This window comes from Psammomys obesus, unplaced genomic scaffold (assembly GCF_907164565.1).
Source record: "Psammomys obesus unplaced genomic scaffold, mPsaObe1.curated_primary_1811, whole genome shotgun sequence".
In the NCBI taxonomy this organism is placed as follows: domain Eukaryota; kingdom Metazoa; phylum Chordata; class Mammalia; order Rodentia; family Muridae; genus Psammomys; species Psammomys obesus.
Window position 1 is genome coordinate 1778472 of NW_026587215.1, and position 14718 is coordinate 1793189.

Below are 14718 nucleotides of genomic sequence, written 5' to 3' on the forward strand. Positions count from 1 at the left end.
CCCACCTCCTGAGTGCGGTGATTACTGGCATCCACCATCGTGCTCAGATAACACATGCATTTTGGAAACAGCCTGTGGTGTAGTTAACACAAGAACATCCATGCCTTTAAGGCATAGTATAAGACTGTAGACCTCTCATTACCCTCAGGACAGTGAAGACACCCCTACAAGCTTCCCGGGGCATCGTGTCATTCTCTCCACCCGCCCCCCCCCTTTCAAGCCATCTCTCCTAGTCCTTAGCAGGCTGTGTGAAACATGAAATTCACCTTCAGTTCAGTCAGTTTGAAGTCAGATGGGGTTTTGTTTTGTTTTTTGTTTTTTTTTAGAGAGTTTCTCTGTGTAGCCCTGGCTATCCTGGAACTCTGTCTGTGGAAGAGACTGGCCTTGTACTTAAAGGATCCACCTGCCTCTGCCTCCTTAGTGCTGGGACTAAAGACATGGGCCACTACACTCAGCCGCTCAGCTCCTTTCTAATGCTTCCTGGTTGGTTGTTCTTTGAGATAAGGTCTTGCTATGTTTCATAAGGATGGGCTGTATTGTGTTGTTATTGTTAATAAATGAATGAAAGAATGAATTAGGAAATGTCTAAATGGGTGAGGTGACCCAGGGTGTCTTTAAGCCCTGCATGGTTTGTGGCAGATGTGAACTTTAATGTTCCTTATCCCGTGGGCTGAGAAAGACACCGCCTGTTCCTGGCTGCAGTAGTGCTCTCACTTGCCATTGCTGATTCTGTTTTTGATCACCCCTGCAGTCCACGCCTGTTCTTGGGTGAGCTCATTCCATGGAGGATGGTGAGAGCCTGAAGAGCACCTCGTCCTGTGAGGATCTGGACCTACTGGTGCCGGGCTCGCTGTGAAGGAATGAGAAGACAAAGAAATGGTGGGAACCTCATATGACCAAGACATCAACAGGCTAGAATCAAGCACCTGAGAGAAGCAGGTCAAAAGGCCAGCAAATGGCAGATGACATGGAGGATCTGAGTGTCCTAGAAGGACATGTATTCAACCAAGGAAGAATGTGGGGATGAACTGTGGTAAATATATAAGAGGAAAAAAAAAATCAAGAAGATATGAAAATTAAAATAGACAGCTAGGCTTGGCTCTTAAGATAAAAGTGTTCTAGGGAAAGACAAACAAACACAGTTGTGCTTTAACAATGGTGTTGAGTTAATCACAAATCTATTAATGACTCAGTGAAAGGGCTTGGGAAAGTAAGGAAGCAGCCACAGCAGCCTGACATCAGATATGCCAGGGAAAAAGAAGTGCAGCTGCTGGGAGCTGGGAACCTGGTACAGAGGAGGCACTGTTCTACCACCAACTGTGCTTAACCTAAGGAGCACTTCCAGGGCAGGGCACAGGGGCACACACCTATAACCTAGCACTCTGGAGGCTGAGGCAGGAGGCTCTTCAGTTTGAAACTACTCTGGGATACATGGTAAGACTCTGTCGCAAACGGTAATGTTAAGAATGAGGAGGAAAATGCACTTCTATCGCGCCTATTTTGCTCACATCAGGCACTGTGTTCTGGGCTATAGAACCAAGAGGGCCTGCGGGGACTGACATTAAAAGCTCAGTGATCAGAGACCATTGCTGCCTCTCTGCTCAGCCCTTAAAAGATGACTATGTTAGCCAGGACCCTGGTGGCACACTCCTTTAGTTCCAGCACTGCAGAGACAGAGGTAGATGGATCTCTGTGAGTTCGAGGCCAGCCTGGTCTATAAAGTGAGTTCAGGACAGCCGGGATGGTTACACAGAGAAAACTTGTCTTAAAAACAAAACAAAACAAAAGATGACTGTGTCAGCCAGGTGGTGGTATTGATGGCGCATGCCTTTTATCCCAACACTCTGGAGGCAGAGGCAGCTGGATCTCTGAGTTTGAGACCAGCCTGCTCTACAGAGCAAGTTCCAGGACAGCCAAGGCTATACAGAGATAAACCCTGTTTAAAAAAAAAAAAAAAAAAAAACAAAAAAAAAAATAAATAAATAAACAAAAACAGAGAGGAGAGAAAAATTACTATTCCTTACTTCAGCTTACTTTAATTCAATAACGATTCAATTTTCTTATTTTTAGGATCTTTACAATTTAAATGTGTTTGGCCAATATGATATATGCATAGCACGTGCATGCCTGGTACCCTCTTAGAGGCTGAAGGAACTGAGGATGGCAGGGGTGGCTCCATTTTGTTTCTCAGACTCTATCTTAAGTTGACTGACCTTGGAGTGACTTGACCTTTGGGTTCCGAGAAGACCCACATGGCCCTCTACCCTGCAGGTTGTCGTGGATACCACAGAATGTGTAAATAGATAACTATCATCAGGCCTCTGCCCCACAGAGTGTGTTCGTGGGTCCTCCACTCCACCCAGCAGGCAGGCTATCTACAAATATTTTAGATATGTTTTGGTTTGGCCAGGTGGCTTGGAACAAGTCGCCTAAAGGTCATCTCGATTGCTGAAACCCCTGCCCAAAACTTACCCTTCCCTGTAACTCCAAGGCTTGGAGTTCCCCGCTTGCCGTTCTTCCCTTTAAAAACTCTGCCTCCCTGAGACTCAGGGCCTCACTTTCTAACCTGCTACATTAGGGAAGATTGGCCGCCCAAGCTTAAGCTTGAATAAAGATCCTCGTGTGATTTCTCAACTCCTAGTGGGCTTTTGGGGTCTCTCGAATCAGGTACAACAAGGCTAGAAAAGGGCTTTAGATCTTCTGAACTAGAATTACAGATGTTTATGTGTTGTCCCCTTTGCCAGACTCAGTGGCACCCTGCCTACCTGGCTTCTGGACTCCTGCTTCATCTTCCCAGGGTCCCCCAGTGCTGTGTGGGCATTTAATTTGCTCATGTATTTGCCTCCCAGCACAGTCAGCTGGGGCTGAGGGTGTTAGTATTTAGGCAGCCTGCTTCTGGGTTGCCTAGCAACCTATGATGTCATCATGTGTCCACGGCCAGGTAGCCACACCTGGCAGGCGTGGTTTTTTTTTTTTTTTTTTTTGCTCCTTAAAAGAACCAACCTGCCATTTTGTCTGCCTCTTGGCTCTTGCCCTCTTCTTCTCTTGCCCTCTCCCCTTTCTCTGTCGGGGCTGGGGGGAGGCCCTATCATGTCTCACTCTCTCCTCTCTCTCTTCATCTCCATCTAATAAACCTCTTTCATATAAAATCTGCTGTGCGCATTGCCATTGTTTTTTGTTTGTTTGTTTGTTTTTGTTTTGTTTTTAGTCCTAACAGTGGGTACCTACAGCTGCATCTCCACAGACCATTTTAGAGGAGCCTGCAACCCTTGTCTGTGCTCAGGGATACCGTGACTAATGCCTATCTGAGGGAAATGTGACTCTCCTGTGAGGTCATGTTTGTACCACATTTATTTTCCTAACGCTCAGCATAGGGTAAAGGGAAGGGTCGTCGTCACCTGACAGCTTGATATCACTGTGGCAACACTTTAAGTAGCATGGGGAAATAAAACGTCTGAAAAGAGGCTGTGGCCACGCATAAAACTCTGCCTGCCCAGTCTCTCCAGCAGCCCCCGAGGGAGCTGCCCTGGGGAGTGGCCGATTCCTAGTCCCCTCTCCTCGCTTTGTTCCACCTTACCTGGCACTAGAAACATACTGGATCCCATAGGGGCTTTTCAGGTCCAGAGAATAGTTAGACGGGGGGCTTTGAGTTGAGGAAATGGATTGGAGACGAAGCTTCTGTTTCTCTTCTATATTCCTTTCCTTCCTGCGGGGGAAGCAAAGTAGATGACAATAAAACCAGTTCAGAAACTCAGTGTGGATCTTCAGCAGCAGTTTCATGGGCACCTTGATATGCCCTGGGAGAAAAATACATGTATGCAGGTAAGATTGACAAAGATGATGGAGGTAGGGGCCCAGCACAGGGCCACTCCTAACTAATCTTCCGACAGCATCTTGGGGCCAGGACTGGACAAGACTCCAGGGAAACATGATCCTGACCTTGAGGACAAACTAAAAATACAGTTTAGGATATGCTCTGAGTAGACATCAGGGAAGACTTCCTGGAGGAAGTGGAGCCTGAGCCGGGTGTAAGGCCAGATGAAAAATGAAGAAGAGTCAGGTCTGAGGGAATTAGACTGAGGTGCAGTTTTGATGCTTGAGAATCTAGGACTGATGGATGTGACAAAGACTGTTAATGATGCTCCCTCACTACTCCCATGAGTCCGCTGCTCAAGCCAAACTGATAACTTTAGAAGTCATAGTCTTTTCTCAATTCAAGAAAAATTTCAGTCCAAAGCTTAAGTAGGGACAGTCTTTCATTCTGTAGTCTGGCTGAGTGCCAGTTTCTTCAACTCTAAACAGAGGCTGCCACCACCTGTCAGTGATGGGGACAGGCATAAGCAACCCATCATTTACCGAAGCAATGGAACCAGTCTGGGGGTGGAAGTGGTCTTAACTTTTTAAAACTACATGTTTCCCAAGCTCCTTTGCAATAATCACCATGTGACTAATATCTGGCCTCTGAAATAAAGCTGTAATATCACGGTATTTCCAGGGAAGGTCCTTTATAAAACAGAAAGTAATGGGAATCTATTGAAAATGGGTATGGCAGACCTTTATAGATTAGGGAAACGTTAAAAAACTGGATTGCGGTCACTGACGCCCAACTTTAAAATTACAGGTGTCATTCAAATCATTAAATTTCAATAATTTTCAGAAACACTGAATTGTGCATTTAAGTGTTAAGAGAGAAAATATTATATTCCTATTACACTACCAATGAGAATACAGGAACAGCAACCTAGACTTCTAGGAAGAATGCTAAAACAGAGTAAGATTAGCCTTCTTGGGTTGCTGGCTTGGAACATGGACTGAATGCCTGGAACTCTAGCAGCCACGTGGACTCTCAGGAACCGGAAGGGACAGGGTGGTGAATCCTAGTCTCCTGGAGGCCCTGAACCCCTCCCCCACCAGGTCTATATTGTCCATTTCTGGGGGTTAACTTGTACCACTGTTATTTTTCTTTCTGTGATATATATCTAGATAGAATACTAATTTATATAATGCTTCAAAAACTATCACAAAAATTAAAGTTTTATTTTATTTCCTACAGAAACTAGAATAAAGAAGTCAGTAACAAGAAGGGTATGGTGGGGTACATCCTTGATCCCAGCGCTCTGGGAGGCAGAGGCAGGCAGATCCCTGTGGGTTTGAGGCCAGCCTGGTCTACAAAGTGAGTCTAAGACAGTCAAGACTACACAGAGAAACCCTGTCTCGGAAAAAAAAGGGGAGGAGCAGTGATATAAGAACTAAATAAAATTAGGGGAATTGAGTGGTTTATTTGAATGTAGGGTCCCTTTTCCAGTTCCAGAATTCAGTCATCCGGGCATCAGCCCCACCCTCGAAAAATAAAAATAAAAAAGCTCTTCCCTTCCCAGGCACAGGATGCTCCTGAGAAAAGTGGCTGCTGAGGCTAGGTGCCTCTCTGTGAGGATAGCCCTACTGCTGGGATTCATAAGCAGGCATCTCTATGGCCAGCCCCTAGGGACCTGACAAACCGGATAGCAAGCATCTATCTGTGAGGCCACCGACAGACCACCTGCAGACCACCTGAAACCACCTGTGCATGCTCTGGGTCACCTTATAAGAGAACTCGCACCACCTCATCTCTCTCTCTCTCTCACTCTTCCTTCTTCCTTTTCCCTCCCTCTCTCTCCCTCCATCCCTTTCCCCCTCCTTCCCTCCCTGTCTCTCCCCTTCCTTCCCTCCCTCCTACCTTACCCAGAGACTATCTCTGTGACCCCCTCCCCCTTCCCTTAATTAAACCTCCCACGAGGAACTCGCCGTGTAATTTGCTGTAGAATCCTAACATTGGCGAGTGGTGGTTGCTTTCGGTGCCAGTGTCACCGCTGGAGCTGCTGGAAACCTATTTCATTTCAAATCCACCTGTGACCCACTTTCTGGCAACTGGATAACTACCTCCTACATGCGACACCAGCTGGATTGGTGAGTTCCCCTCACTGGTCAGCATAAACATATCTCTTGGTAGGGGAAGACTGACCATTGAGCAACTTCCCGGTACTTTTTGATACGGAGGAACCCCCAACCACAGCCTTCACTGGCCACGGTTGACCCTTTTTGCTGACCTCCATTTAGGGTTTGCTTTTTCCCTTAGGTGAGATATTTTTTTCCTTCTACTGGCACCGTTTTGTCCCCCGACCCCAACACAAAGTCACCTACGAAAATCCTAGTGCTGGATAAACCATGTCTACCATGGGCAGCTGTGCCCTTGGTCTCTGGCCAACACTGATGAGCTGTTGGATCAGGTCATACCATACTAATCTACTGAGCCAAACCTTGCCTTTGGGATGCCTCTGTGAGGTCACTGACTCCTACCCTCCCAATGGGAACTGCCCATTCTTCTGTTCCTCCAGCACCCCCACTGGGATGTCTTCTGGAGATTTTAAAAACCCTGCACATGGAGCCTGAGTTAAAGGCCTCTAAGTTCATACGCCACTGAAATAAAACTTGGCCTACATATTCCTTAGGTAATGGTTCAAATTGGCCCATTGACTGCACATTAAATCCCAATATTTTACAGGATCTTTGTAATTACTGTCAGTGATCTGGTAAACAGAAGGAGCTATTTTATGTTCAAGCTTTCTCTCTTCTCCACTCTAAACCTTCTCTCTGTTCTTCCTGTCCTTCCTGTTCTCTCCTACTTTATAACTGCTTCTTCTAGCCATAAAGTCTCAACCTCAAGAGTTCTTTACCTTTGACCCCGAGGATGAACCTCCAGCTTCTCCCTTCTCCTCTACTTCCTCCTCTTCCTCTTTGGCTTCTCCAGCACCCTCACTCCCCTCCCCAGCAACAGGCTGTCCTAGTCATCCTGCTTTAGCACCCACTTTCACCCCACCAACAGCTATTAGCCCCCCTGCTACCTGCTCTCACTCTGTAGAGAAGCCCCATTCTTCTACTCAGTGTAAACCAGCCTCAATCCTTCCCTTGTGGGAGGTGGCTTAGTTAGGGTGCATGTTCCCTTCCCATTAACTGAACTTTCTCAAGTAGAAGAGAGACCAGGATCCCATACCTCTAATCTTTCTACTTTAATTAAAGAATTTCAATATCTCACTCAATCTTATAGTCTTACCTTCCTCTCTCTCTCTCTCTCTCTCTCTCTATATATATATATATATATATATATATATATATATATATATATATGATTCTTACCAACAACCTATTATCTGAGGAGCGCAGGCAAGCTTGGGAACAGGCTAGAACGCATGCAGCTGAGGTTCACCACAGCACACCTGATTGGGGCCAAGGCAGTGCCCACCCAGGATCCACAAGGGGATTATAATACCCCAGAAGGCATTTTAGCGAGAGATCAGTTCATGACCTGCCTTCTGGCTGGTCTCCGCAAGGCTAGTTAATCATGAGAAGTTCCAGGAGGTCATTCAGGACAAGAATGAAAACCTGTCTCAATTCCTAGAGCGCCTTACAGAGGCCCTTTTACAACATACTAATCTAGACCCCCAAAGTACAGAGGGTAGACAACTCCTGATGACCTGTTTTTTTGTTTTTGTTTTTGTTTTTTTTCCCTCCCAGAGTTACCCCAACATCAGGGCTAAGCTTAAATGCTTGGAGAGAGGACCTCTGACTCCACAGGCAGAAGTCTTAGCATTGGCCTTTAAGATGTACCATGGGAGAGATGAGAAAGCCGAAAGCAAAAATACCAAATGCTGGCCAAGGCCATCTGACTGGCCTCATTGACTACCCAGGCTCCCTTGCCTCCTAAGGCATGAGGACCATGGGGTCCCTGTTTCAAATGTGGTCAAGAAGGTCACTGGGCCCTGTTTTGCCCTAACCCCCATAAGGCACCAGGCGGGACATTGGGGTGTTGACTGCCACTGTTTCTCCCATGATATGGGGGCATCACTCCTGGATCGATGGACAACTGAAGGTGCCTGATTCCCTTGACTTGACCACTGCCATTACTAGCAGGGAGCCTCGGGTAATTATCATGGTATCAGGGCAGCCCATCTCCTTCCTTGTGGACACCGGGGCCACTTATTCAGTCCTGACGGAGTATTGGGGACCAACCTCGCCTTCTGGTGCCCCCATTGTTGGGGAAGGGGGACAGCCTTGCCAGCCTTCACCACTCAGTTGTATTTTCAGGGGTGTTCCCTTGACTCATTCCTTTTTAGTGATGCCAACATGTCCAGTTCCATTACTGGGAAGGGACATTTTAGCCAAAGTGGGAGCCTCTATCTCCTTTACGCCACCCATTCGCCTGACCCCAAGCTCACCAACATCCTCTCTCCTCCTTCTCCTAGCTACTCTACCTACAAGTGTGACACGTCGCTTCCTTTACCAGCCTCTCAAGTGGAACCCCAAGTCTGGGATGTCCAAAACCCCTCTGTCACTAGGCACCGTTCTTCTGTGGTCATTCAGCTATAGGATCCCACTTGATATATTACCCAATCCTGGGGATTCGAGAAGTAGAGAAGGTAATTAAACACTCCTCTAAGATCATTGCCTCTCTGACATCACCCCTCCTAAATAATACAAACCTGTTATTTTGTCTCCTACTTCAGACTCTGACCTTGGCCTACAAGCTCCTTAATGTGACCTAACCGGGTCGTTTTAAAGCTTGCTGGCTGTGTGTTCCACCTGGGACCAACTCAGAACTACCACTGACTGTTCTCTGGTGACTCTGTCGAGTAACCTTACTTCACCATTCACTAACTGCCCTCACTCTGATGTTGCCACAACCCCCTACCTTTTTCATATCACTCTCTTTGGCATGGCAAGCTGTTTCAAGGCATCCAGGACACACTCTGTAGGAATGCTAAGTTCCTTAGACTGTAATAAAACTATAATCCTCAATACCTCATCTCAACCCCAGTGCCCTATTGTTAACAATACCTTTGTGGTACTCAGGTCTACCATCGTCTCCCTGCTTGTTGGTCAGGAGTTTGCACACTGGTGCTCCTCTTCCCTGAGCTGGGAGTGATAAATGAAAAGGAGCCCCTACCAATCCCCGTCATGGACTCCATAACTGCCCAGCAGGATAAGAGGGCAATCCAAATCTTGCCCCTCTTGGCTGTTGCAGGAATCACAGCAGCTGTTGTGACCGGGACAGCAGGACCAGCCACCTCACTAACTTTGTATTATCAGCTTTCTTCCCAGTTCATCCAGGCCCTCCAGCAAGTGGCTCAGACAATACTAACTCTCCAAAGAAAGACTGACTCACTGGCAGCAGTGGTACTTCAAAACCGACAAGGATTGGATCTCCTCACAGCTAAAGAAGGTGGCCTTCGCATCTTCCTCCAGGAGGAAAGCTGTTTTTATGTCAACCAGTCGGGTATAGTAAAAGACAAAATCCAACAACTCCAGACAAATTTACAAAAGTGAAGGGAACAGCTCGAGGCCTCTAGCTCTTGGGCCTTCAAGATCCCTATATGGAAATGAATTCTGCCCTTCCTCACACCTCTTCTGCTCATCTTTCTGCTTTTGCTTTTTGCACCCTGCTTTATTAACTTCTCTACATTCAACAACAAATGCAAAGATTCTCTAACCAAACCATTAATCAATTACTCTTACAGGATTATCAACCTCTGCCCACAGAACCAGATGACGATGACCTTTCAATCAACCCTGATGGTGGGGACAGCTATACCCTGTGAATGACAACACCCCTAATCAGCAGGAAGTAGCTTAAAGAGCAAAGGTCGCCCCATGTCCTCCCCACCATCACCCCCTTCCTAGCTCCTCACTTTTTAATAAAACAAAAAGGGAGGAATGCTGGGATCTGTAAGCAGGCATCTCTACAGCCAGCCCCAAGTGACCTGACAAACTGGATAGCAGGCATCTGTGAGGCCACCTATGGACCACCCGCAGACCACCTGAAACCACCTGCACATGCTCTGGGTCAACTTATAAGAGAACTCACACCACCTCCTCTAGCTCTCTCTCTTTCCTACCCTGTGAGAGAATTTAGATTTGGGGGGTATTGGTTTAAGGTTTAAAGCACAAGCCTGAATGAAGGCCAGCCCGGTGGAGACATGTCCGGCCACTTGCCAGGAGGAACTAGCCTTACCACATTCTTTTCCTGCCCACTAGAGATACAGTTGCTAGGAAACCGGCCCAGATGGCCAGGCCAGAACTGTTTATGGACTTGGTGCCTAAAGTAAACCAATCGTTTCAAAAGTCAATCTCCCTTACCCAATCATGTAACACCAAGGCATGTAATCTGCTGTTTGTTTTTAAAGGTTTTTCCCTTTAAAAGCCGTGTTCCCCTAGACAGCCCTGCCACACTCCTCCTCTTCACCAAGGAGGTTGCTGTGACCCGGGCTCAAGCTCATATTAAATAAACCCTCATGTATTTGCAGCAGAGTCAGTTCCGGGTAGTCTTTGTGGGTCTCACAAACTGGCATAAAACTGGCCAGAGGCAGTCTCTGTGACCCCTCCCCCTTCCCTGAATAAAACCTTCCATGGGGAACCAGTCACATGGCGTGATTTGTGAAACTGCCATGTAACTTTAATACTCCACAAGAAGACAGAGATCCCACTGGCTGGAGAAGACTTGGCCACAAGTGCTGGTTCCCCTGTGAACTTCTTGGAGCTTTGTTCCAAACTATGAAAAGACAATCCAGGTCACTGGGAATATAGAGACAACTAACATAAAAGAATAAAAACCAGCACACAAAGAAAGATGCCTCAAGGAGACAGACTCGGTATGGGGCTGGAAGAAAACTAGAAGGGTGTGTGTATGTACAGCCCCAGTAAGGGACAAGAATATTGCATGCATAAAAGGAAGAAGATGCTACCTCATACTGCCTTATTTTTAATCTCTTCCATCAGTGGGCTCCTCCTTAAAATTATTATTTTGTATTTTACCGTTCTTTTTTGTTTGTTTTTGTGAGACAGGGTTTCCTGGTATTGCCTTGGCTGTCCTGAAACTCTTGAGTTTGAGGCTGGCCTCAAACTCAAGAGATTCGCCTGCCTCTGCCTCCCAAGTGCTGGGATTAAAGGTGTGTGCCACCAACGCCCAGCCACATTCTTAATATATAACCATCAGTATGTGCTTTTGTTTTGTTTTGTTTTTTAACAGTGCAAAGGGGTCACACTACAAGGAAGAAGTTACACAAGTTATATTAGGAGGGTGGAATGGAGGCAGTCATTGAGATGAGTGATAAGGGGCTGGGGAGAGGGCGAGGAAGGAGAGGAGAGAAGCCAGATGGCAGAAAGACTGGAAAACCCTCCTGGCTGTGGCCACAGGTGACAAGACAGAGCGTGTATGAGAAAAACCCCAAGGTCTTGAGCTGAAGGAGAAGGTGGTGCTATGTGAGTGATTCCAAAAGACATTTGAGGCCTCTGATTCTCACCCTAGCTCTCTCCCAGCTCCCTAGCCCACCTCCACTCACAGAGGTGGCCTTCTTTCTTCCTTAATAGACTGTCCCTGTCACTACCCTTGTGTCCCTGGTCCAATTCTTTGTTCTGAGACACGAGAACTGGGAAAGTTCCGTGGGTGTCCTCTGGACCCAGACCTGTACCTGTACCTTCCCTATGTGGCAAGAATTTTCACATCCTTCACAATGGACATTTTCTAAGGCTTCTGTTTGAACAAACCTTAAAAGTGTAGTTTCGATGTGGGTGTTTCCTTTGGGTTTCTTGTCAGATGAGTCATCCAAGGATAAGAGGACTGTGAGGTTGGCCTTTTTCTTTTCTGCTGCTTTTTTATTGATAAGAGCCACCTCCCTGGGGAATAAAATGACAAAAGGCATATGTGGGAAAGGACAAAAGGGTCAATTTGATCTTTTCTTTTTTTCTTTTTCTTCCTCTTGTCCCCATCCCCACTCACCTCCATCCACCCCCTATACCCCACCACACCCCATCCAGAGACAGGGTTTCACTGTGTAGCCCTGGCTGTCCGGTAATGTGATCTGCCAACCTGCTAGGCAGAGTGCATAGAAACAGCTGACCACACAGCAGGGACCCCATCCCAGATACAGTTTGCTGGAGTTTTAGTTTGTTTTGTTTTTAAGTTTTCTCGAGACAGGGTTTCTCTGGGTAAAAAAGCCCTGGCTGTCCTGGACCCCATTTGCAGACCAGGATGGCCTTGAATTCATAGTGATCCACCTACCTCTGCCTCCCTGAGTGCTGGGATTACAGGTGTGCACCACCAAGCCTGGCTTTGGCTTTAGAATGAATATAAATAAAATTACAGAAGAGATGAGGTGTTGGATGAGGTGTTGACCTGGAGCTACTATGTATTCAAATGCTAATTGCTTGCCCCAAAAGATCCTTAATGTCCTATAAGCATATTTCTCCATGCCAGGAAGTCCTGCCTTCCACTTCTCTCTCTGCACAGCTATGGGCTGTCAGCAACTTTTATTATTCAATCGGGGATAATTTGGGAGGCAAGGTTTACACAATGTCATTTTGGATATGTGAGAACTTGCTCATAGGACAATAAGGATCTTGGGGGCAAGCAGTTAACATTTGGATGCATTGTAGCTCCAGATCAACCTCAACAACGAAGAGCCCACCATTTTAAAAGAAGGCTGATGTACACATAGTCTTGGAAGGAAGATGAATCTAAGTTGGGGCTCTGCTGCTTGCTGGATGACCTTGAAATCACTTAACTTCTCCATGTTCTTATGTTCACATGGTTTGTGGCGAGGTGTGAGTTATCAGAGACCAAATGTTTAACGGTGCTGGGTGTATGGGAAGTGCTCAATAAAGGCTGGCAGCTGCCGGAGGCTTCCGGTCCAGCATGTTCACAGGGTACAGGATGGCTTTGCTGAACTGGATAGTCCTCAGTGCAAGTAAATATTTACCTGATGAGGAATCAGGTTATGAGTATTCAGGGTCAACAAAATAGCCACTAACGTATGTTTGTGGGAGCTCAAGGCGCTGTCCTAAGGGGCTGGATTGACAGCTTGGCAGCTAAAAGCACTTGCTGCTCTTTCAGAGGGCCCAAGTCCAGTTCTCAGCACCCTCATGACAGCTCACAACCACCTGTAATTCCAATTCGAGGAGATTCAGAAACCTCTTTTGACTTCCACATCAGGTGGTACCGGTGTGAATTCCACACAGGTAGGCAAGACACGCACAGAAATAAAATTAAAAAAAAAATTTTTTTTTAAAAGATGATGCCATAAAAGCTGAGTTGGCAGTATATACTTGAGCCCAGAGATTCAGGACTAAGCGAGGGCAACACATGTACACACACACACACACACACACACACACACACACACACACACACTCTCTCTCTCTCACATAGACATACATGCACACAGAAAAAAATGGAAAAAGAAAAGGAGGGAGAGGTGCTGTTACGTATTTCTCTGTTCCCTTTAAGACAGAAGTCATAAGGATAGAAGCAAATGTAGGAACATTTCCTGGAGCTTTTCCAATAGTACTTTAAGTCTCAGCTGCTCTGGACTCACAGGAAACTTAATTGTCCACCAATGGCCCTGTGCTTCCTCAGTGCGGCCCTAATTAAGGACAGAGAGGCCACTTCCCAACACTGGCAGGTCCAGCAGCTGTCTGATGGATGACCTTGGTTGTTTCTGATCTTCTGGCTGCAGACTCTCTGGCTAAAATGCCTTGTGTTGCTAGGGCCCTGTATAGTGCCCTGGTGTGTGGCCCCAATGTGTTCCCTTCACCAGCCGACACCTCTGAGCGAGGCGCTAGGCTAGAACTGCTCTGTGAGGCAGGTTCTGTACTGGATGGGTTCACGGAAGATGCATCCGCATCCTTCACAGCCTAGGTCGGGAGCCTCACTGATGTGGATAAGACAGAGACAGCTTCAGTCTGCCAGGCTTTAAAGCCAATGTTCTTGTCATGCTCCATTAGAGAAACAAGTACTCATGATCCCAGACAGCCCTGCCCTACCTAGGAGTCAGCTTCCATCTGGCCACTTTCATCCTGGCTATGGCCAGTATTTCAGAAACAACGCACGGCTCCACTTTGGCTATTTAGATATTCGGTCGAGCTACTTGAGAAAGCATTAGGACCTGAACAGCTCCCCAGTACATACATAAAAAGCCAGGCATGGTGGGGGCTATGTGTCTGCAATCCCAGTGCTGGAGGGGCACTGGAGCTCACCGCAGATTTAGTAGGAGACCCTGTGTCAGAAGTTAGGTAGAGAGAGAGAGAGCTGGAGAGGTGTTTTTGTGGTTAAAAGCACTGGCTGGGCAATCAGCAAGGATCAGAGACTGGATCTCCGCACCCACATAATAAGCTGGGACTCAGAAACAGGTGGATTTCTAGGGCTTGCTCAAGCCAGCTTAGCAGAGGAAACAGCGTGAGTGAGGCCCTCCTCTGGCCATGTGCACTTTCACAAGAGTGTGCACACACTCTCAGCCTGTGTTTTGAGCCCAGGATAGGTTCCAAGTTGTGATGTTTTCTGCCTCAGTTTTCTGAGTGCTGGGACTACAGACCTATGCTATGATTTCAGCCTTTTAAAAAGAGATTTGGGTTTACTTTAATTTGTTTTTAGCATGGAAGGTGGGGCAGGAGAGTCAGGTTCTGACTCTGTAGCCCAGGCTGGCCTAGAACTTGAGGTAATTCTGCCTCAGCCTTCAAAAGTGTTAGAATTACAACTGTCAGCCACCACCAAACAGTAGGGAAACACACACACACACATACACACACACACACACCATTCTAAAGAAAGGATCTAAGTTTTGTGAATGACCTGTTTCTTTTCCTTCCTTCCTTCCTTCCTTCCTTCCTTCCTTCCTTCCTTCCTTCCTTCCT

The 14718-nt window shown here is 46.8% G+C and overlaps 1 protein-coding gene across 1 annotated transcript in view; it reads right to left on the bottom strand.

Annotated features, from left to right (window-relative positions):
- Positions 1–774: 774 nt before the first annotated feature.
- Positions 775–14718, bottom strand: part of Fam227a (family with sequence similarity 227 member A) — a 45081-nt gene continuing 31137 nt past the window's right edge. The window contains exons 14-16 of the mRNA XM_055602966.1: positions 11578–11706; positions 3578–3706; positions 775–850 (exon numbers count right to left, since the gene is read on the bottom strand). Coding sequence (XP_055458941.1) covers positions 775–850; positions 3578–3706; positions 11578–11706 — 334 coding nt within the window. The remainder of the gene's footprint in view (positions 851–3577; positions 3707–11577; positions 11707–14718) is intronic.